Here is a 23,835-nt window from a genome sequence, read left to right as displayed (position 1 = left end):
AGTTGAAATAAATAAATAAATAAATAAATAAATAAATAAATAAATAAATAAATAAATAAATAAATAAATAAATGTCAACTGTTGACCAGTAGATGGCGCACTATAAATTGTCGAACTGTTCAAACGGATCACGTTTTCCCCTTTTTCCCTTCTTCGTTGGTGCACTTGGCCTGCAAAGGGAAGTGTCCTCCATGGTGTCATTGTAGATCTGCTGAGGTTGAGCGTCAAGAAATAAGCTATGTCTGGCTACACACCAGACGAGAAGCTCCGTTTCGAGCAGCTAGTAAAACTCCGGAGGCAGTGGCTGAAGGACCAGGAGCTTAGTCCGAGGGAGCCCGTGGTCCAAGCTAAACCTCCAGGCCCCGTTGCTAAGTTTTGGGCTGGCTTTCTGGAGCCGAAAAGCCTGTGGAGGCTTTACGTGAGTGTCGCTTCTCCATTAGCCACAGCTATGCAGCAAAACTAAGAAAAAGCTTATTCTAAATGCATTAAATGGCCAGTTTAATCTAAGGACAAGGAGACTCATTTTAAAATTTGTCATAAAATATATCCAGTGGCGGTTTTTCTTAATAATCGACTTAAATTTGACCTGGCAGGCTGTCATTTTTGTCATTATAACTCCTCTTTTTTTTTTTTTTTTTTTTTTTTTTTTTTTTTTTACTTGCCCCGTCTCAAATCAAATTTATAACGACATCAGCAACTGGCTATGTCTAAAATTAGCTAACTTCCATGCTTTTACTGTTAACTGTGTCCTGTACTACATTAATAATGTTGACAACAAAGTGTCTGATGTAGTGAATATTGTTTTCCTGCTTGCAAAATATCACACTACTGTAAATGGAGAAACTCTTATTTGTTATTTTTGGGAAAAAATATCTTTTGATATTTGACAATCCCTATATAAACATAGTAAGATACATGACTTCAATAGAATAATTAGGAGTATTAATGGTTTCATGACAATAAGCATATGAGACCCATGATTTTTTTTTTTTTTTTTAATTGTCCAATAATTCAAAATGTTACTTCTAGAAAACTAAATAATACCCTTTTCAACTCAAAGTTGTTTTGAGTAATATTTGCACAAATGGTTATCTTCTGTCAATGTTTTGAAGCTATTAGATTATTGTGATTCAGTGTGTGTTTCTTTTTTTTTTCCTTGCAGACCTACAAAGCATACAGAGGTGGGGTGTTCACATTAACGCGACTGCTGATACCTGCCTGGATCGCTCACTACTATGTGAAATATCATGTTTCTGTAAGTTTCCAGACATGTTTAGCAGTATTTGTGATATATTATTCCAGTTTGGACACTATTTTATTACTTCTGTCACTGAGTAATACCATAGAAAGTATATTCTTTTCACCATATGTTAAAATTAATTAATTTTTTATTTGAGAAAAAGATATTTCCGTGTGACTGCCCACCTTCTCTTTACTCCCCTTTCAAACAATCTTGAGACTTTGACTTGATTGTTTTTTTCCATCAGTAAATAATGTGTGGCTAATGTCAAAGTAATCTTGTTTCGGATTATTCCAACTCACAAATATATGGTTTGTTATGCATGAGTTAGAATTCACATCCATGTCCATCATTTCAAAACTGTTAGATTGATAGTTGGGAACATTATTCTTCAGTGATAATGCTCACCCATAACACAAATTCCTCGTTGTCTTTCTGTTAGCATATAAAAGACTTTATGTATATGTTGGTAGCAAAAAAAACCCAAAGATTTTCATTGAAGTTTCTTGTTGCATATTTAGTTTGTTTTGGTTTTTTGGCCCTGTTGGATAACCCACAAAGATGCAGAGACATGAGAAAGGATAGACAGCATAGAGCAGGGGTGTCAAACTGCAGTCCTGGAGGGCCGGTATCCTGCAGGTTTTTGTTGTCTCTGTGCTCCAACACACACCTCACCGACACTCAAACAGGTTGACAAGAAGCTGCTGGATCCATTGATTTGAATCAGCTGTGTTGGTGGAGGGAAACAACAAAAACCTGCCGGATTCCGGCCCTCGAGGACTGGATTCTGACACCCCTGGCATAGACTTTAGTTGATGTTTTCTGTTTATTTTCCTATATTTGACAAACGTATACAATGTATTTCTCAGCTTATGTCGCTTTAGTTTAGAATTGGAAAATTCATCACCTGAAATTGTATTGGCCAGTAAAAACTGTTTTACCCCACAGCAAAGACCATATGGCATTGTGGAGCTGAAACCCAAGCTGTTCCCAGTAAGTATGATTCATGTATTGATTTTTATTAATAGTTTGGGGGGTTTTTTTAGGTCAAGAGAAATATGGGGTTGTATGTTTGGGCAGGGTGTGTGTGTGCGAAATTGTTTTCATGTTAAACAATACTTTGAAATGCTCCTGTATGGGAAGTGCTATATAAATAAAGTTTAAATTTAATTTGAATTATAATTCTAACATTTTACCTATTAATTTTCATATAATCACTATAATAACTGGTTTTGTTTAATAACTGTTGAAGTTGAGATTTTATTAATGGTGCTCCCTCATTAACCTTGCTCTGAGAAGTTTTTTTCCCCTCTCTCATCGTGCTTAGGGAGACACCATTCTGGAGACGGGCGAGGTTGTTCCAGATCTCCCAGAAGCCCATGGTCATCACTGAAGTTGAAATATTTCAATTTGTTTTTTCAAGTTTCTGTTGTAAAAACTGTATATTCCATTAAAACATTACAAAGTCCATTATGAGTAAGAGTCTTTATTTTTAAGTCAAAGTTTTTTTGTCTGTTTTTTTTTTTTTTTTTTTAATAAAAAGCTTTTTATAATTATTTTAGATTGCTTACTCAAGTTGTCTTTTTGCAGAAGTGCTCCAAACGTTAAACCAGATTCATAATCTTCATCTTTGAAATGGCAATGAAGATTATGCATACTAATTAATGTAACAATATGTAAACGGAGCCTTTTGATTTGTTGGGTTGTAGTTGCTTTATGGGGACTAGAGTATGTGATACTAAAAAATTCAATGTGGATTAATGTTAACAGGAAAATGAATTGTTTTTAATAAATTCCCAGGGCGAAAGTTTTGTATTTTTCGTTACAAGTCTTATTCTGAAGGGCGGAATCATAGGCGGAAAATGTTAGTAGTTATTTAAAGGCACCAGCGTACGTTATGAAATGTACAGAGGAAGTCGATGTTTTTGACGGAAATGGACACAAAGTCGAGTGGGATTTTAGAAGAAGGGGTGATGTGAACGTTTGTCAGCAACATTCGTGTTCAAGGAAGTCACAGGTAGACGCTTAACAACTTTTCGCTTGTGTCCAGGTGGCCCCGACTTTTCCTGGCTAAACTTTAGCTCCAGCATGCTAGCCAACTTTGCTTGCTAGCTACCTAACGCTAGTTAGCCATTTTTAACTAGTTGTTTTGCTTTAAACTGCTATTTACGGTCATAAGTTAGCGATCAATAATATACATACGGCAGGATAGTAAGCACATATATTTTATCTTCTGCTATATATGTGGCAAGCACCGAATTAATAGTATTTCTGTCTTTATTGGAAACAGAAGCTACTTTTATTAGCTTACACTGGAGACCAACTAAACAGTGAACGTGTCACTAAAAGGCATCTATGGATATTGACTTAGATATCTATTTCTATATTTTAAGTTTTATGTTTAGATTGGAAATACATGTTTTAATGTAATATTTAAATCTGTGGCGTTTATAATCGCACACGGTTATGTATGTCTGACAGCCATATTTGCATATACAGTACTGTTCAGTGTTGCACTTTGTGATGACTACTGTTTTGGGACGTTTCTATTCTTTGTATCTTCATTATAGCAACATTATTATGCTGTTATTACCACAAACCTGCGTCTGTGTTCTCAGATTATGGAAAGCTGTTATCCACATTTGAGGAGATACGTGTAATAAGATAAACTTGACTGGTAAGCATTATTTCTTATAGGGAAACAGTTTCAGGCAAGTGATTTTACATGCGTTTTAGAAATGACAAGAGACTGCTAGGCCATAATCAATACCTGTGAAATGGGCTTGTTTTATAGCTACACCAGTTATAGTCTTAGATGTAAGTGCATGTATTCATCATGAATTTTTGCGATGAATTAACTTATCAAGTTTTCTCTTTGGTCAATTTGCCAGGAATGAAAAGGAAATACCGGTATTTTTGCTATTGAGATCATAGATACAGGATTAAATGAATACAGGATACACAGTAATAAAAGTGGTACAGTCTAAAACCAGAAATTATTTTGAGGGGAAAAAAACATAATTCTCTGCAAGAAGATCAAAGCAAATGTTTACATTTCCTTGTTCTCCCTTGTAGCTCTTCAAAAAACACAGGAGAAATGTTGGAAAATGACTCAAAACTGCTGTATGTCTTTACAGTAGATGTGGGAGATTCCTAGTAAAAATGAATTTTACTTAATTTTTTTCTCCTTGTCAGATCATGTCAGCCATCAAGATTGCCCTGCAGCAGAGCCAGAGGAGTGGTAAAAGAAAAAACTCAGAGGCAATGTCTGCAGAGGTGTCCCCAGACTCCAAGTGTCCTATCTGTCTGGACATATTCCACAATATTTCTTATGTGAACCGCTGCCTGCACAAGTTCTGTTTCCGCTGTATTCTTGAATGGTCCAAGAACAAAGCTGAGTGTCCACTATGCAAACAGCCATTTAATTCAATCTATCACAGTATAAAATCAGATGAAGACTTTCAGAAGTATGAACTAAAGCAGCATGTGGAAAATTCCTCTTTTGGGTATTTTGAGGGAGTGCGGTTTAGATACCGCACAACCCTTACTGGAATCCATCGACAGATGCGTGGAAGAACCTCTCCACCTCCAGACAATGGGGTAATGTTTGAAGGATCGACAAATGCTACCCAGCAGAGGCAAGATCGCTATATTCGGCGCATGATGATGAGGTTGGCGGCCAAAAGAAGAGCTGCAAGTGAAGGCAGAGCAGTGGCTAATGTTAGAGAGCAAGAGATGATTAACTTTAGAAGAGAGCTGTACCGTCGGGGAGTGAGAATTAGAAATGTTCGGGACGGCGGCCGCTCCCGTGACACATCTGCTGAGTTCTATCGAAGGAATCCTGCTTGTCTCCATAGACTGGTCCCATGGCTGAAAAGAGAACTTGTTGTGCTTTATGGAGCTCATGGCTCTCTGGTCAACATAGTTCAACACATCATCATGTCACGCATTACACGCTATGATATGGAAGATGGAGCTATTCAGGAAGAGCTCAGGCCGTTCCTCCAGGGTCGAACAGAGCATTTTCTGCATGAGTTCATCAGTTTTGCAAAATCACCTTTCAATATGGAGGCTTATGACCAGCATGCTGTTTATGACTGCCCCGCCCCTTCCTCAAATGAAGACAGCAGTTCAAACTCATCTGTAATTGCTATTTCAGAAGATGAGGAAAACTCAGCTGAGTTGGACCCTCCCGGAGACTCCACTTCTGCTCTGAGCCACTCTGTTTGGGATGACGAGACACCGGGGCCGTCATATTCTACTACGGCAGAGCAGAGCAGGGTAGAGCATCTGTCAGTCCTGGACTTAGACTCAGATAGCAGTTCAGAGGAAGAAAGGCAAGAACTTGGTTCTTCTCCGCAGCAAATGAGTTTAAATAACCAAACAGAAATGAGTCAGATTGACAGGAAAAATAAGGAATGCACCATTTCTGACAACGATGACTGCGTGATTGTAGGATTTGTTAAGCCGACTGCAGAGAGGACTCCAGAGCTAGTTCAGCTCTCCTCTGATTCTGATCAATCTTCCAGTGAAGACACAAAAGAATTTCCTCGTCAACCTCAACACATCCGTTTCATCAGTAGCAGCCCTGCAGCTTCACAGAGCAGCAGTTCCAGTCGGTCTGGACGATCAGAAAACGCAGAAACGGATCATCGTCACGATGAGTTGAATTTAAGAGAACAGTGCTCTTCATTATCCAGCAGCCACAAGTCATCCAGCAAGACAAGCAGTATAGATAAATTTCAGGCCAAGCACAAGTCAAAGGACAGAGACCACCGGAGGAAGAAAAATAAGTCAAAAAGTGAAGACCACAGAAGCCCAGTAATGTCTCACAGCAGTGTCAGCTCTCATTCCACTGAGAGAGGTTATTCTTACTCCAGAGGCAGAGAGTTCTCAAAGCGTGACCGGAGTTATGAACGAAGGGACAGTGATCATAGCTATCAGTCATATAGTCATTATAGGCGAGAGAAAAATGGCAGTGTTACACATTACACACAGAGGCAGTCCTACTATTACAGCAGCCACAAGTACTTGCGATCTCGCTCCAGGAGCCGCAGCAGAGACTCGCGGAGACGAGACAGGAGGCGTTCTGGATCAAGGACTTATTCCAGTAGTTGCTCCCCATCAACAAGAAGGGAATCTCATCATGACAAGCCTGGTGGGAAAAGAAAATACAAAACAAGACATTTGGAGGAGTCATCCAAAATAGTACACTCAAGCCCGAACAGAGAGGGTGACTCCATGCCGGTAACAAAACATAAGAAAAAAAGTAAAGAGAAACACCGTAAAAAATCCAGAGAGAGGTCAAGAAAGGCCAGCAGCAGCGTGGAGCTCATCGGAGAGGAAAAAGCACATGAGCGAAGCAAACGTCACCATAAAAAAAAGAAGAAACACAAGAAGAAAAGCAAACGTCACAGGAGTGTCGAGCGCAAAGAGGGAAGCTCACCTGCTGTCATTACAATTGATAGCGACAATGATTCTTTAGCCAATGACAGCCAGTACAATATCACAGAAACTGAGAACGTCATCAACAACGTAAAGGATGAGCAAGTTAACCACCTCCCTCCAGACTAAGTCACAGAAGTTTTAATGGATCCTTTGTTGTGAAAACCTGCCAAGACTATTTTAGATAAAACAGTATGTTGAAGATCATTAGACCTTAAAGGACATTATTAATACACAGTTCTGTTTAAACTGCACCCATGTTTTTATTTATTTTTTTTTTTTTTATTGTGACATTTCATGGGTTACTAATGTATGTGACAAGCGAAGATTGCATTATTGATCTAGATGAAATGTCACAAATTGTTAATCACCATTTTCAAATTTCCGTACTGTGCTAAAGATGCCAGTACAAACTGCACAGAACCGTAAAATCAGAAGACACACATCTGTTGCAAATATTAGTTCATATTCTGGGAAATAATTGTATATCTGCAAGGGTATCCTCAGGGATGATGTTAATTTTTTTCTTAAAATTTGACGCTATTCTCAACACAGTTATTGTTACAAGTGGACTTTTACTCATGGCCTGCTGTTTTCAGTGCTTTTGTATAAAGTTTTGTTCAAGAAAAAACTCCAGTGAGTTGGGAGTGTGCATTTAATTTAGCTTTTGCCTTTTTAAATTTTACATCACATGGACAAAAAAGTCAAATATATGTGGTCTAGTAAAATATCAAATCTGTTATGAAGTAAGCAGATTTAGTGGTATTTATAAGGTAATCAATATTGAAAGTAGTGAAACCTAATAAGAGTGTTACACGCTGATCACTAAACTCATGCAGTATGTACACGAGGGGAGGCGATGGTTTGTGCATTAAGTGTTTAATAGACGATAGTATTAATCTTAAACTGGATGTGCAATCTTGTCTCGTGTTGCATTACTTTTATTTTGAAAATGACCGAACAGGAAGTGAAATATACTCATCCCATGTTGCTGACGGATGCTGTTCAGGGTAGGGCATCTTCCTGCAACTTCGTCAAATCCACACTTTTACTAGTAAGCACAAAAACGCGATGTCGTCCACAGTGCCAATGAAGGTAATAACCTATTCACTGTCACCTTGTGTGTTTTAAATTCACCGCTGAAACAGAATTAAGCTAATTAGGTGACATTATGCTGCCGTCGCAAACGGAAGTGCAGGAAAAGGTTCCTCGGAGTTAGCATTGTATTAGCATAGCTTTACTAATCTTCACTGTTTAGTGCAAATAGCTGGGATTTAACACTACAAGCAAATGTTACAGTGTTAGAGGGGAGATGTCTGTATTCGTTTGCCATAACAGTATTTATTTGAAGAGAAGTCATTTTGAAACATGTGGCTTGACAGTACTGCCTCCCCCTGATAGCTGCCAGCAGACTGTCAAGTAAAACCGAAGAAGTTAGGGTTTCAATTAAAAGTATCCAAGTGTCTTGAAGATGACATAGAAAGTTAGTTGAAAACATGCATTGAAATAACCTAAGGTCACAGACATAATACATTTACACTCTAAAACCTTTTTTAAGCGCATTTTGTACAAAAGTGAACATCACATTATTGAATATATGGAGAGAGATTCAATTCAGAAACAATAAAATTAAACAAAATATATGAGATAATATTAAAGGAAATGTAAACTATTAAAAACTGTCCAGTTAAAAGATAAAGTGCATACTATGCAAAAGCAGATCAGAAAAGGAACTTCAGATAACCTGACTTTTAAAAGTTTTGTGCAGTTGTTTGTCCATTCAGGGACACCATAGTCAAAAATGGTGGCACAACTAGGTTACGGTATACCATGGAAACTAGATCAAAATGCCTAATTCTAAGATGATATATGTCAAATGTTGATTAAATAAAGAGAATATATACTAATTAGGATAAATTTTAACTCTACCCTTTTCAGACATTGACATTTAATGTTATAACACACTGTGTGTGGAGAAATAGTTTAGTGTGGACTGAGGGCCTTTTGAGTTTTAATGCTGAAATACCAACTTTCTTTAAAAGGTGCTAAAGTAAAATCTGTGACACACAAGACACTAAAACATACATAGAAAAAGCCAGTAAACATTTTTTAAGTAGTTGCCTGTAGTACAATGAGACCATTGAATCCTTGCAAATGAAAACATGTTTTAATATGGAAATAGTTTCGGTCACTGATAGCCACCACTTACAACTTACTATGTCAGTCTTTACCACTAGATGTCAGTAATTGTTTTGTCCTTAATGAAAAGGTATGGCACAGTTTGAAAATGACCCTTGCGTTGTTGAGTGTTTAAAGCAGGGTTGTCCAGCTCCAGTCCTCAAGGCCCATAATCCTGCAAATTTTCCAGATATTTCTCTTTCAAAATACCAGATTCAAGTTGATCAGTCATTGTGCAGAACTTCATTGACTGTTGGATCGTTATAATCGAAGTCAGGTGTGTGAAATGGGGATAGTCTGCATCAAAAACCTGCAAGACAGTGGTCCTCGAGGACCAACAATGTAAACTCCTTGAGAGATCCTGTGGATAGATGCTTCAGTTTCTGTTTTGGAGCTTTCAAGCTCTCACAGGTACCAAACAGCTCTGCAGAATCGTAGAGAGTTACAAAAGTACAACAGACTTTTAAGGGCCTTACCTCTATTTATACTTGTATTACAAATAGGAGTCAAAGTAACCCATTGGCCAAGAGGGGCAAAACCACACTGCAATTCCTCCATCAATGATTGGCTTGAATAAGAGCTGGCTTCGTTTTTAGTTTTTAGAAACTGGTGTTGCCAACTTTTGTTTACGTTGACAACATTATACAAGTTTCACAGGCTATCTTTGTGATTGGGGGTCTTTTTTTTAACATTCCTATATATCAGTTTACACTTATATTGTCTAGACCAAATTATTATGCAGCTACATTAAAATGGATTTATTCTTGGGAAAGCAACTCCTACGGTGAAACAGGATCTTAAAATGATAAGAGTTTTATGAACTAAAAAGAGTCCACAAAAAGGCAGAAGCTGCCTCTGATAATAACAACTATAATAAGGTTTCAAGGGTACAGAATTGCCTTTGTGTAATGTCCTTATCCCACAGCTCTGTTGTGTTGTTGTTTATGCCACCTAATATTACAAATTTAGTCTTATGTGCATTTGGATAAAGGGAAAGATTACTTTTTAAAAGTAATATTTGCTGATGTTATCTTAAGACTGCCTTTCACCACCAGTAAATTTGAGCTTTTAAAGTACTGTTGGAAAGAGTTAAAAAAAATTCTGTTATACAATGACCACAATTTTTTCTTGCAATGTATTTTTACTAGATTGGAATAATTGGAGGTTCAGGTCTGGATGACCCAGATATCTTGGAGGGAAGAACAGAGCGTTATGTTGATACACCATATGGAAAGGTGAGTTGTTTTAAAAAAAAAAGGGCTCTTGTAGGAGTTTATCCAGTAGATTAGTGCTTCACAAGATAATTATTCTGCTCTTGTTGAACAGCCATCAGATGCCCTGATACTGGGAAAGATTAAAAATGTGGAATGTGTTCTCCTTGCAAGGTAAGAGATTGTAGTTAGATATATATGACTCATTGGCACCACCTAGTGGAAAACCCATGCACCTGCTAAATACAACAGCACTGTGCATTGTTTAAATTTTAATCAAATTTAAAGAGTTTTGTCTTTCACAGGCATGGGAGACAACATACAATAATGCCATCCAGTGTAAACTACCAGGCTAACATCTGGGCTCTGAGAGAAGAAGGCTGTACACATGTGCTGGCCACCACAGCTTGTGGCTCTCTCAGGGAAGAGATTCAGCCTGGAGATATTGTCATCATTGATCAGTTTATTGACAGGTTAGTTGGTTACCGCTCCATCACAACTCTATAGTTTCCAGTCAACAGAATCTTTCATAGAGACACTGAAGGTTTATTGTCTGTAACATGTGTAACTCATCAATCAGTAATCAGAAAAAACAGATTTCCACAGTTATCGCAGATATGGTAAGAGTTTCTGAGGTATGAAAATCTTTGATGTTTTCCTAAAACCAATCTGGTTGCTTTTAATTTCTGACCATGGCCATATGGCTCATGCGCCTAAACCAAACCAAAGAGAGTGTGAATGCAGACATAAACAACTTAAAACATACAGCGAGGGAAGTTTTATTTCATTGGTGGTTAACTGTGTTACTCGAGGGCCACAGTCCTGCAGATGTTAGGAGTTTTCCTGCTGTAACACACCTGATACACTTAATAAGCAGACTAGTGAATAACTTGACATCAGACTCTGCCAGGTCTGCTAATTACCCATTGATTTGAATCAGGTGTGTTGCAGCAGGGAAACTCCTAACATCTGCCGGACCACGGCCCTCCTTGACTGGAGTTGCCTTCTCCTGTTTTAACTGTATTACAGAGAAACTCAGGTGACATGGCTCATGGTCATGTCTTTAACTTCGCCATTTAATCTATCCAGCCTCCTAATGCAGACATTTTAGGCTTTTGAAGAGGTACTTCTGAACTAACCTAATGATCTCTGATCCGGCATCCATTTGGCATCCTACTCGGACGCTGAGCTCTCTCTACACAGTTAGTGTGTCTTGTTTTATCTCTTGCTTTTACTTTCCCGTATCTTCTTTTCCTTACTTCTTCTAATTATGTCTTTCTCTGACATAATTTGACATGCATTTCTTTGAATCTGCCACAGAGTACAATCAAAATGGCCAGGTTGGTAACCAGCTGCTAGCTCTATACTTGGTGCTTAAAGGCAGAGTATGTAAGATTTCAAGGCGATTCTTTCAACCACCAGGTGGCAAACACCAGGTCGTGAGCAAAACCACAAAACTGCTACCTCCACAAACGACCACAGGTTGGCAGTAATGAGCAAAACTCACCCCTCACCCCTCCTCCTTGCCAGCTCCAAAGAGAAGGAATCGCTTGTGAGCTGTAGCTCAGAGCCGCTCTGCAATGAATGGGCTTATACTCACCCTACTGGTGGAAAAATACTTTTTTTTTTTTTTTACTGGTCAGAAAATATTCAAGAAGGGTCTTTGTCATTAATTAAACTTGTAACTTAATAAAGCATCAAATATGGACAGACTGAAATCTACATGTTTAAAAAACTATCTAATTATGATTGTAGTTATTTTTTATAGTTAATTTATTTTGAAAATATTGAAAATCTTACATACTCTACCTTTAAAGCAGAACTGAGCTGAAATGCAGTGCGTCTGGGAAGCAAAAGTTGTGAAGCGCAGTGTTCCAGGACTGTACATAACATAAGTGACTGTGCTTTCAAAATGAGTCAGAAATGCGTATTTGTGACGTCACAAAGTTACACAGTGCTATTTTAAAACCAGTAGATGCTCATTTTTGTGATTGTTTCACAAAATGCCACAACCTGAACTTTGTGTCACACAAGAAACCCAGTCTTCACCCAGGATGTGAATCAATGAATGTGTTTTGCGACAGCTTCATGAACTTCCTTGTGAATGTTTTAAAATAGTTGTACCCCTGACTCATCACATCCGATTCAATTTCTATGGACTTTGTGCCAGAATAGCATGTACTGTTAATAAGATAAGTAAGAGTTCATTAGACAGAATATAAGGGTTATCTTTCAGGGAATTAATTGGGACTTTTTGAGATTCAGTCTCAAAAGATAAGAAGGATTTGTGATTAAAATAAATACAGTGCACTCTGTTGTTTTAAGAAAGCATGGCCATGAATTGATGTGGATGGTTTTGTTAAAAGTCTCTTTCAAATGTCTATTTCATGTTAAAGGTCAGTGTTTGCAACTGTTCTTTGTTTGGTCTACAGCAGATAATATATCTTCCCGTATTTCTCACTCATGGTATCCGCATTACCTTCTGAGAAAAAGGAAGGATTTTGTTGATCTTGTTTGATGCAATTTGTAAGAAAAGAAAAGTTTATCCTGTAAGAAAAATAGCTTTTATTCTCTGGCCATTGTCTTCTATGGCTCTGAGGTGTCTCGATTTTCTAAGGGCTTCAGTAAAATGAGAACACCACTTAGAACAACACTTAGTAGAAAAAGACACTGCGACAGAGATATTTATGTAGACACCGGGGTTTCCTCATGTTTGTCTAATGTTTCATTTTGGGGAATCACCTTTTCCTGAATTGTGCGAATCTCAGATTTCAGCTGTCATACATTTGATTTTTTTGGTTTAAAACTACAATGTTCAACTATTATGTTGACCATTTTGTATGGCAATTATAATGTAAACTCAGCTGAATAGTTATTTAGTAGACCTAACTGTTAACAACAGTGTGTTGTACAGGTTTTAATGTTATTATACCTGCACAATTGATTTCAAATTATTAGACCAAATATGAACCAGATTCGAAGTATCAGTCATTTATTCATGTCCATGTTTAATTTTATATAGATTAAATGTTTTTCCTTTTTGTAATAATAATGGTCACAATGTAAACTAACCCAAACTGTGTTCAGTCAAAAAAATTTTTTTTTAAAAATTCTGTTAGCATCAGAACCTGAACTTTAAGAGATACTTTGAAGGTCTTGAGACCAGACCGTGTTACAGTGATTGGTGTAATATATCACCATACCACAACTGAGTGGTTTTGATGAAATATGAGATGTGTTGAAGCAGGAAGCAGTGGGCCGTAAGGGACAGCCGTTGCTCTTTCACAGATGAGGTGGAAATAGCGTTGAGGTCAGAAATAAGTTGCAGCCACTGAAACTGCCGACCAAACACATAAAAGGCCCATGGCAGGGTTTTTCATGTTTCTAAGACTATTGGCAGGTTGAAATACATTATCACCTTAAACATAACCCTAGTTCCCAGATTTCCTGGTGACATCCTCTAAACTAGCTCTTCACCAGCCATAAAAAGTGGATACTTCTTCACTGCAGACACCTCCCATGATTAGAGGATGAAACTGTACAGTTATTAGTGTGTAATAAAAATAAATAAAATGTTAAGTTAGAACAAACTAAGAATGTCAGATATGTAAGGTATTTTTTATGAACTGAATAAAAGCCAAAAAAAATAAATAAATAAATAAAAGCAAATGTAAGGACAACTGGGACATGATTATGAGGATCTGGAATTGGTAAAATAAACCACAAATATTTATAAGTTGGGAACAAATTAAAAATGAGCAACAGTCGAGACATGGCAAAAGACAATCAGGTGTTACGGAGAGGAGAAAATGAAAGCTAACTAGAACATGGAAGGGACAGACATGGGGAATAAGACCAGAAACAAAATAGGAACTAAGCCCAAAACAAAACTAGAACATGCAGATCACGATAAAGAGATGGCGGATGTTGGACAGCAGCAGCTCGCTGCCCCTTCCAAGGCTGAGGAAGCAGACTGCTAGCAGCAAGCTGCTAAGGCTAACTGCCATCCACCTGGGCAAGGGTTAGCAACCAAGCTGCTGAACGCAGTTATTGTCCATTCTAGCCTGTTCCCGACCCAGCCAGGTAGATTGTGGCTGCTCTCAAGGCAGAATTAGAGCAGCTAGCGGTTAGCTGATAGGAACAACATCAAGCCACGTGCATATACTGGTCATGAATTTTGTACAAGCCATTTGCTGCTCAGCCTTGGATAATCTAGAGTTTATAAGGACAAACAGGTTTATTCCTCATGGCGACAGATATTTTCTACCACTGCTGCTGTTTTGGCAAGCTTAAATTATTTTAAACTTTCTACTAACAACAACTCTTAAACACACAGTTTTTTGGCCTTAAAATGTCACATTACTCTGGGTGAATCCTCCATTAGTCCACTTGCTGGTAAACATAATGATATCTTTGTTTCATAGGCTAGAGTACTTTCTCAGCAGTTTCTGACTGCAAGGCAAATCTTGTGTAGCATACATAGAGAATGACCCTGTGGGAGTATTGTTGTCTGTGTTAGCTAAGTGCACAAACAGGACTGGGTAGCAATATACTTATTGAAAGATGACGCCTTATTACCCACACGTTGGCATACAGTTGAACTGGTATATTTAGTACCCTGTCTTTCCACATTGCATTTGCTTTGTTGCCTGTGATAAACCAGATGAACTATCAGTATCAAGACTTATTAATGCGAAATGAGGAAGTTGCTTGTTGGGACTTGCTCAGACTTGTCCCACGACATGTGACAGCAAGTTTGAGACATCCTTTTCTTTCCGCCTTCACTTGTGTACAAACCAGTTATCATTTGTTTTTTGTTTTTTTTTTTCATTTTCAATTTTCTTCAGACATTTTTAGATTTTTCTGTGTGATTAGAATGCAACCATCCCTTCATTGCATACATTTGTTCAACAAAAACTATAACTTTCCATAGAATAAGTCAGGCATGCCATTATATCTTTTTAAGAACTGGATTTGCAAGTTAAAGATAATAACCTAACTTGATTTTAAGTGCCACATGACTATTCGTTATTCGTCTTCTTTTAACTGTTATAGGGTCTAATGAGGCATGGGTGAGGGTGGTTGTGGGTGGGTGTAAGGGGACTATGGATGGATGTGTGTGTTTTATCTATTTTTATGTAAATTGTTTTATTATGTAAAGCACTTTGTATTGTTTTTAAGTACAAAAAGTGCGATACAAATAAAGTTTGATTTGATATTGTCACGTTTAACAAAATAGCTTAATTTCTTTCTTTTTGCACCTTTCTGTTTTTCCACAAACAGAAAAGGAAGTTCTTGTTACTTTTGGAACTGTTCTGCAGTATATGCAATGCACAGGAATGATTAAAATATTTGACAATTACAGAGTGAGAGTCTTCCCCTGCAGCAGTGATTTAGAAATGGTATTGATAATAACATGCCAGCCCAAGATAACTCAATTTCTATGGTATAATCAAGCATTGTTCTCAGCTCATAGTTTATCCCACGTGAGCAGTTTTTGGCTTTAAGCAGGGCAGAGATTGCTGAAAGTTGCCTTTAAACCAGCTTTAATCTTCTAGTGCTAAGGTTCTGAGTAAGAGGTGGGGTTGGGCATCAAGGCATTCATATTTTGGATGTCTGAAATAATTTTGTTGAGTCTGAGATCCCTGGTAAAACAAGGTGTAAACTGAAGCAGTGCTTTCAGTAAAGTTAATTAAAAGTCTTGATTTTGGACATACTGAGTTTGGAATTTTTTATTATTATCTCTATTTACAGTGTGAATGTCACAGTTTTACATTTCATAAGCAAAAAGCTCTAATCTGAAATGTAATTTGATTCTCTTGGTAGTTTTTGACAGTGTAGCAAAGTGAGAAAAAATGACTGTATCCAAACATTTTATTCATACTGTATACCTTTTATGGAATCAAGCTCTCATACACCTAAATGTTGCTGAGAGGTTACAGGGAAACCGAAACCTTTGTCTTCAGCTTAGTTAGACAAGTAAATCACTCTTTTGTGTGAGGGTGACTTGTCTGCATGATGAGTTAGGTGGAGACAGGCTGGCACTTTGCCATGTTGCCATGGCGCTATCCCTGTTGCTTTACCACTGACTCAGCATAGCTGAACACCAGAGGCTAATTGTTGGGGTGAAACACAAGAGGCTGCTGATATTCCCATCATGTTTCTAGTGTCTTAGGGAGCTGTGAAAGAATTCTGTTTATTAATTTAAAGATACAAACTGTGCATGATTGCAAAGATTTCTGTCAGATATCGCTTATAAGTATTTCACAAATGATTATTTTGGTTCTTAACATCATTAGTGTTTGTGTTGATAGTGTTTTTCCCCTCCAATTCTTTTTATTTAGATTTTTTTTTCATTGTGATCTTTGACTTTAGTTAGATTTATAAGAATGATTTATTTCACGCAGACTTGGTTTTAGCTAATCTGTTTCTCCTCATCAGGACTACAAAGAGAGCTCAAACACTGTTTGATGGACAGTCAACCAGTCCCCCAGGTGTGTGTCACATCCCCATGGCTGAGCCTTTCTGCACCAGAACTAGAGAGGTCAGTCCAAAAACATTTACAATACATATAGATAGTGTAATTTTAGTTCTTTAGTTTTTTTAACCAAAGCAGCGGTTAAACTGTTTCACTTTAACATATCAGACAAAATGCATCCGGATTTCTGAATCACCTAAAACTCCTGAAAAACAATTGAACTATAAAATGACATTGGACTTCATTTATCAATATCTTATTATGAATATTCTTAAAATTGTTCTTAAAGTTGTACTTGAGAAGTTTTGTTTTTTTTTAAACCAAAGTCCTCCATGTAAATCACAAATGTGTTTTTAAACGCATATTTGTTCCTATCTTTCTTCTTGGGTTTGAGAATGTCAATCTTATAGGAAATTACACACCTGCCAGTCCTACTTTGTATTTATAGGTGCCTGAAAATGTCCATAAAAAGTCAAGACTCACAGACCACTGTGAGGAAAAATAATAAAAAATAATGTTGGTTTAATCTCTGAATGTCACTTATGTAATTACAGCCAGTTGCACCACAAAATGATTCCAAGTAATCAATATTTTGGTTACAAATAGTGTCACACTTAATCTTTTTAGGTCATGTAAAGTAGTTTAAAAAAAAAAAAATGAAAGGGGGTCAGTCTGTGTAGATGATTTAGTTTACACAACATCGCCTTGACTCAGTTATCGCTGTTGGAAAATGTCAAACTAAAAAATAAATTCAGCTTAAATTAAAACCAATACCATACACTTCACAGAATAGAAAGTTAGACATTGTCAGCATATGTATCATTTATTTCAAGCTGAATTGCCTTTTATAACTCTTAGTTCCTCTGTTTTTTCTCTGAATGAAAACTGTTCCTAACATTTTATTCTTTGACAGGTATTGGTGGAGGTGGCGCGGACTCTGGGGATCAAGTGTCATACCCGAGGAACTATGCTGACTATTGAGGGACCTCGCTTTTCCTCGCGGGCAGAGAGCCTGATGTTCCGCCAATGGGGTGCTGATGTCATCAATATGACCACCGTGCCAGAGGTGGTCCTCGCGAAAGAGGCGGGTTTATGCTACGCCAGCATTGCCATGGCGACAGACTATGACTGTTGGAAGGAGCACGAGGAGGTGGTGAGTGGAAAGCGGGAGGTTTTAACAGTTGTTTTGAGTCGTTTGACTTTCCTTCATTCCTTTTGTCTGAGTCATCTGCAAAGAACGGTGCAGATGAATCCAGCTGACCTTTGCTCCACGGCACAGCAGACACCAAAAACACTTCAGATCACTTTGGGTTATCAGAGGGTGTTTTTATAATGTTGATAAAATAACACTTCTGGTTGTTTACTTCCATGGTTTTGTCAACACATCCATTCACCCATTTTTTTTTTCTTTCTATATCTCCATCTCCGTTCTCCCATCTCCGGTCCTCGAGGGCCACAATCTTGCAGGTTTTCCATGTATCCATGTTCCAACACATCAAACTCAAACTAATCACTCATTGTGCAAAACTTGTTGGATCCATCTCATGGAAGCCAGGTGTGCTGGAACAGGGATACATCGAACCACTGCAGCACAGCGACCCTCGAGGACCGACTTTGGGCACCCCCCCGTGTCGTCCAGTTTAGAGTCACGGGGAAGCTGGAGCGTATTCCAGCAATTAGAAGGCAGGATGCAGGGTACACACGACACAGTTCATCAAAGTTTGTTGCTTTCTGTGTCAGATCCAGACAAATTCTGGAAAAAAAGGTATATTTAAATGCTTTGTTGACTTAGTATGTTTTCTGCAATGATACAAAGCTGGGATTTTGATTTTTTTCCACCCCTTTCTTTATTATTATTAATCTTATGTTAATAGGTGGTTTCAACTAAAAGTTATCATAAGCTAAAACAAGTTTTATTTACATTTTACCATTCGAACAATGATCCTATTATTCACTTTGACTTGTTGCCATCTAATAGCTAATCAGGAAGCTAGTTCATCAACACACTTGATAGGACCAAGAACAGATAATAACAGTCACATGTGCACATTTGAATGCATCTACTTCTTTAACAATAGAAAGTCTACATAGTTTGCGGTCAAATTTAGAAACTTCTGACTTGGTGAAGTTCAACACATCATTGTTAAGAAAAATATGTCAAAGAAAATATTTGTCTATTATCAAGACGTCTCCTCGGAGGTTTTTATCCACATAGTTTCTGCAGCGTCTTATGGCTTCTAGTTAATCTACTCTCTGTTGGGCTCTGCATATTTCAGTGATTCTGTCTGTCTGTATCTGTCTGTGTGTGTGTGTGTGTGTGTGTGTGTGTCTGCGTGTGCACGCGCACGCGTTGTCTTGGTTTTTTTTTTTTTGGGTTTTTTTTTTTTTTCCGTTTTTGTCACTGATCCAGCCCAACTTACAACTCCACTTCCGAGTTCCTGCAGCTGACCTCTTCCCCCTCCTGTTGCAGATTGCTTGCCACATCCTTCCGCCCCCTCTCTCCTCATTCACTCCCTCCTGGCGTCTCCCTGCTCATTCCTCCCCCACCACCACCACGCGCCCCCAGTCGGCTTGCTTGCCAGCCTCCGGTGGAAGCTCTCCGAGAGGAGGTTGAGTCACACTGAGTCATCAGCGCTGCTGTCCCCATCCTGAAAATACCACAGAAAAACACTGAATCTGACATGAAAACAAAAGACTAGCAGGCCGGGTTAATGAAGGTTACAGGAGATAAACATGAAGACGGGACAGATATAACAATGAGTTATAGTGGCTTAGCTGAGTATGTAGAATGATGTAGCTCATCATCGAGAACATTTGGATTTTCATAAAATCTGTCAAGTATGACACAAGTTAAAATGTTTCACATTTTTATGTTTGGTTTTTCATCTGTGCTATTGACAGAAAAGAAATTAAATGTATCAATTTGGTTGTTGCTGCACAATATGAACAATATGCCACATGAAGAGGCCTTTTTGACCTTGTTTAAATTCAGTTAGAAAAGTATGTTGGTAAAATGTTTATATTATGAGTTAATAACCTGACACTGAAGTTTTCAGCCCAGATGAATATGTTTAATTATGGTCATTTGTGTTGTAGACAATTCCGTTCTGTCAAGTTGCCTTGAAATGTTAAAACTTCTGAAACTAATTCATGAATGTTGGCTTTTTCAGTTTTAATCTTCTAGTTTTGGGTCAGTTTCTGTCTACATTAGTAGCATAGACTATATATAAAAGAATTATTTCCGTGGACAATCTTAAACACTTTCTATCAGAGTATAAACTTCTCAGTTTAATAACTGAATTCTGTTCAAACCTACATGTCTACTTTTTTCTTTTTACAAACTCCTGTTGAATAATAATAGTAATAATATTCTCCTGATTGTAGCAGATCCAGAGAAATTATTCCAACCAACTTTAGGAATTTTAGTTTTTTTAAATAATGTTTTTTTTTTTTTTGTTTTTTTTTTTTACTATTTTTATTTATTTCCAAAGATTCTGCTTTAAATCCAAATCCTGCTGGTTGTTCATGCATCATTCATAACAGGATAACAGCCTGATTGGATTAACGAGTCATGAATGTGGTCTGTGATTGGTAAACAATCCAGGCCCTTCAAAGCAGGACGACTAATAGATCGCTAACAATCAGGTTTTTGATGTAAAATAGTGTGTTTTAATTTGTATGAAGCAGGTAACCGTTAATGTTAAGCCATGTTGTTTGCTGAACTGTGTTGCTCTGGATTTTCAAACCAACTTCCCTTTGCCTGTCATGAAGTCATTCATGAGTAATATGTGTTTTGGTGCAGTTAAAATTGCTCAATCAGTAATGAGTCAAGTATGTAGGTGGATGTCAGTATATTGAAAAACTGCTGATGCATGATTGTTGTTAAAAAAGATACTTGGTGTGAGTTACCTAAAGGTATTGTTGTGACTGATTAAACTCAAAATGAAACTTTAATTTCAGTTCCCCCTCCAAGACTCGCCTTAAATTAGTAATATTTAACTATGCAAATGTTATGTAAGTGCAAATGTTAGTAATTCTCAAACTGTACAGCATGCCTTTTCACACCACAAAAACAACCTACAAAAAGCTTAACACAGAGGAAGAACTATCCAAGTTGCCTTAAAACTCCCGAGTGTCCATTAAAGGTGATGGAAAGCCCACAAATAAGATCTTTACCTTCTTGCCTTTGGTTCACATGTGTTCATTTCTTTGAAAATAAGAAATATACTCAATCACAATTTATTCAGTCTAATTAAGTGGGCTCTACAAAGAAGTGTTATTTACAAGACTGTCAATTTGTTGTTTTCCTCCTTGTTTCAGGTGTGCGTTGACAACGTGTTGAAGACAATGAAAGAGAATGCTAACAAAGCAAGCAGCATCCTGCTTACGACAATACCCCAGATTAGTCAAATGGACTGGGCTCAGACAATCAGGACCTTGAAAGTAAGCCATTAGAAACACTTGAGATGTTTTGGTGGGCGGTGGGGGTTTGACCACCTTGCATCACTAAAGCAGTGACAAGATAAAAGTTTCCTTAGACTGACTACATTATTTACAACCGTTGGAAAGAAGCTTTAAAATCCCTGAAATAATCACATGTAGAATAAACTCCCTAATATTTACTCGCTTATTTGATTCGAATTGAAGTTTGGTAGCATCAACAGCAGCTCGTATTCATTACTTCCCCTGTTTTTCTCTACTTGTTTAGAACATGAACTTCCTGAGGAACATAAAGCAGTTACCTTGCAACTTTCACATCACTAAATATATTTTAATTTGTTTAACCTTTAAGGCTGAATATGTCTTTGTTTTTCCTCTCTGCTGCAGTCAATGGCACAGTCTTCAGTGATGCTGCCAAAATACTGAGTGTAAAGAAAACCAATGAAGCGGAAAAGGATAAGAACACCTGGTATCATCTGCACCGGTTCACAGTCAACAGGCTCCACTCTGCCTGTAAATTCATCGTCAGTGACTCACAAGAAAGTGCCTCACAAAAATAATGCACATGCTGTGTATTCAGTTGGTGTCAGTGTTTTGTCTTGACTTTAAATACACATGTATACCCCTGTTTTTACTGGTTCATGGGTTACTGCACTTTTCTGGAATGTGTTCTTACCGTCATCTTGTCTCATTTCTTTTTCTAAAAAGATCAAGTCTTAAGGTTACTTTCGGTGTCTTGTGGATTTATGTTGTAAACATTTCAAAAATATCTGTCAGTGATGTTATTTTTGCTCACTCAAGTCATAAAAACGCTTTATAAATGCTTTATTACTGCCTTAGTTATTACATATGTTTAGTACGTTGGTAGAAGCTACTATCCTGCATTTATTTTTAAAAGGGATGTGTTATAATACTGGAAACATTTGACTGCTTTGTGTCCTTAATGTTTTTTCAGAAAATACTTTTTCTTAAAAGTATTTTCTGAAAAAACATTTCATTTGTTCTCCACTACAGTTACATAAATCATGAGTCAGATCAGAGCTTCTGCAGTGCATTTTTCTAGTTATCACCCTATTGAGACCATTTGATGTATTTTTGAGAAACATGCTGCCAGTATTTACTGACGTTAACAGTGGTCAATGTTTCATATATCAGTTTGTCACAGAGCATGAAAACAGTCATTTTTGTAAGCACACCGCACCTTTACTTGTGTAAGATCGACATACTACAATAATTTTATTGTTCCTATCTGCATTCGCTGGACTCAAACTTCAGAGCACTGCATGTCTGCAATATATTTTGACTTCTTCCTCTTTGTCACCTGTTCTCCCACAATAAAAACGTGCTATGCATGCATCATTAATTGTTTAAATAAAGAAATGCAGAAATTTGATTGGTTGGATTGTAAGCCATGTTGAAGTTGATGCTTGCATATTAAACACTTGAATTTTTTTTTTGTTTATTTTGTTTTTAATATTTTGCATAAATAGCTGTATGTTTTAAAATTTCTTATGGATAGCAAATCACAGCACACAAGGAATTGTAAACTGGTAAAACCTAAACATCTTCACAACATGGAAAATGTTCACTGAAAATAAAAATTTCAATGGTTTTAGTCTGATAAACTGAATAGTTGTGAGTTAGAATTAAATAAACTGGCCTAAACAATTTGACACATGACTTACTAGGTAGGTATGGTGGATGTTTTTATTTTAATACTTTTACAGAAATAAAGCCTAAAACGTGTGTTTTACCGTTTATAACATCAATTATCTTTGAGCTAATTCAAAGCATTTTCAACTATTCATCAGGAGACTTAAAACCAAGCATGTGGCATGTTTGAGTTTACTGACAAATGCAGTGTGATATTTCTCTATAAAAAAAAAACAAAACAAGGTTTCCATTTTCCACTGAAAACCACGGACAGCATCAGCCCTCATCTTGTTGCGTAAAAGCTGAAGCCACTTGTTGCAACGCAGAACCAGGATTAACTTGACACCAGCCTAAGATCTGCTGTGCATTTTCAAGTACAAGGAACAGCTGTATCTGACCTGCATCTGTTGAAACAATAAAAATATGCGAAATAAGAAAACAAGAGAGTTCATTCGTCTAACTGAAGTTTAATTTATAGCCCCAGGATAGCGTGTTCCTGGTGGGCGTTGGCATGAATGAATCCTTCATAATACAGCATTCAAAGTTAAAAATTCAAATAGTATTTACTCATTTTCTTTGTTAATTTTATAAACAGCTATTTAACCAACAATCTGTTGATTTATCGTGGCATATTTCCTTTCAAGCTGTTCATAACACACAAAGCTCCGACAAAAAAAAAGGCACTTATTTTTCTAAAGTGCATAGTATCTAAAATCTGAATGTCACTTACGCAAACAGTAAGTTAGATGATCTGTCATCTAAGGTTACGTAATTGTGCATCAGTTAAACGCAAATGTGTGCAAAGCATTTTACATGGCTTATCGTGTATTTTTGGTTAGATGTTGAGTATGAAAAAAAAAAAAAAAGACAAATCCTAATCTCATAACATTGATTTCAACTAAATCATACAATATATTTAAAAAATAGGCTATTATACAAATATTACAGAAAATCTGTACAGCACCGGGAATATAAGATTATTCATACAATGGAAGCAAATAGTGTAATGAAATACACCTTTACAATAAAAATATCCTGTTGCATAATTTTGTCATTTGTCTGCAACAGTCAAACCCCCTGTTTGTTAAATAAAAAATACATAATGCATTAGAGAACAAATAAATATAAAAAAAACATACAGTCAAACAGTCAATGAATAATTTAGGCTGGAGGCCCCTTCAGGCCTCTTT

The 23,835-nt window shown here is 37.2% G+C and overlaps 3 protein-coding genes across 4 annotated transcripts; all 3 read left to right on the top strand.

Moving 5' to 3' along the window:
* The first annotated feature begins 153 nt into the window (after window positions 1-153).
* On the top strand, window positions 154-2,708 carry ndufb6 (NADH:ubiquinone oxidoreductase subunit B). The gene is made up of 4 exons (XM_079264944.1): window positions 154-418; window positions 1,163-1,255; window positions 2,189-2,233; window positions 2,568-2,708. Exons 1-4 carry the CDS (start codon window positions 239-241, stop codon window positions 2,631-2,633), a joined length of 384 nt encoding a protein of 127 aa, XP_079121070.1. The 5' UTR covers window positions 154-238; the 3' UTR covers window positions 2,634-2,708.
* Window positions 2,709-3,144: 436 nt separating this feature from the next.
* toporsa (topoisomerase I binding, arginine/serine-rich a) lies at window positions 3,145-7,266 on the top strand. Its single transcript, XM_079264502.1, has 3 exons — window positions 3,145-3,257; window positions 3,859-3,917; window positions 4,436-7,266. The coding sequence occupies exon 3, from the start codon at window positions 4,439-4,441 to the stop codon at window positions 6,812-6,814; it is 2,376 nt and encodes a 791-aa protein (XP_079120628.1). The 5' UTR covers window positions 3,145-3,257; window positions 3,859-3,917; window positions 4,436-4,438; the 3' UTR covers window positions 6,815-7,266.
* Window positions 7,267-7,683: 417 nt separating this feature from the next.
* mtap (methylthioadenosine phosphorylase) lies at window positions 7,684-21,997 on the top strand. Of its 2 annotated transcripts, XM_079264503.1 has the most exons (8): window positions 7,684-7,780; window positions 10,012-10,098; window positions 10,190-10,248; window positions 10,380-10,547; window positions 16,516-16,618; window positions 17,466-17,705; window positions 20,873-20,995; window positions 21,380-21,997. In XM_079264503.1, exons 1-8 carry the CDS (start codon window positions 7,757-7,759, stop codon window positions 21,416-21,418), a joined length of 843 nt encoding a protein of 280 aa, XP_079120629.1. In that variant the 5' UTR covers window positions 7,684-7,756; the 3' UTR covers window positions 21,419-21,997. The 2 variants fall into 2 exon arrangements, with proteins under 2 accessions (XP_079120629.1, XP_079120630.1); XM_079264504.1 differs by lacking the exons at window positions 20,873-20,995; window positions 21,380-21,997 and adding an exon at window positions 19,023-19,274.
* The last annotated feature ends 1,838 nt before the right edge of the window (window positions 21,998-23,835 follow it).

This window comes from Telmatherina bonti, assembly GCF_933228915.1.
Source record: "Telmatherina bonti genome assembly, chromosome: 3".
Classification (NCBI taxonomy): Eukaryota; Metazoa; Chordata; class Actinopteri; order Atheriniformes; family Telmatherinidae; genus Telmatherina; species Telmatherina bonti.
This window is presented reverse-complemented; position numbering and strand designations above follow the sequence as displayed.

What these genes read in the sequence shown, in the direction of transcription:
- ndufb6 (XM_079264944.1), top strand. Translation starts at nt 239, where the DNA reads ATGTCTGGCTACACACCAGACGAGAAGCTCCGTTTCGAGCAGCTAGTA. An exon ending in AAAGCCTGTGGAGGCTTTAC is followed by an intron (nt 419 to 1,162) that starts GTGAGTGTCGCT and finishes TTTTCCTTGCAG; the next exon opens with ACCTACAAAGCATACAGAGG. An exon ending in ATGTGAAATATCATGTTTCT is followed by an intron (nt 1,256 to 2,188) that starts GTAAGTTTCCAG and finishes TTTACCCCACAG; the next exon opens with CAAAGACCATATGGCATTGT.
- toporsa (XM_079264502.1), top strand. Translation starts at nt 4,439, where the DNA reads ATGTCAGCCATCAAGATTGCCCTGCAGCAGAGCCAGAGGAGTGGTAAA.
- mtap (XM_079264503.1), top strand. Translation starts at nt 7,757, where the DNA reads ATGTCGTCCACAGTGCCAATGAAG. An exon ending in ATTGATCAGTTTATTGACAG is followed by an intron (nt 10,548 to 16,515) that starts GTTAGTTGGTTA and finishes TCTCCTCATCAG; the next exon opens with GACTACAAAGAGAGCTCAAA. An exon ending in AGACAATCAGGACCTTGAAA is followed by an intron (nt 20,996 to 21,379) that starts GTAAGCCATTAG and finishes TCTCTGCTGCAG; the next exon opens with TCAATGGCACAGTCTTCAGT.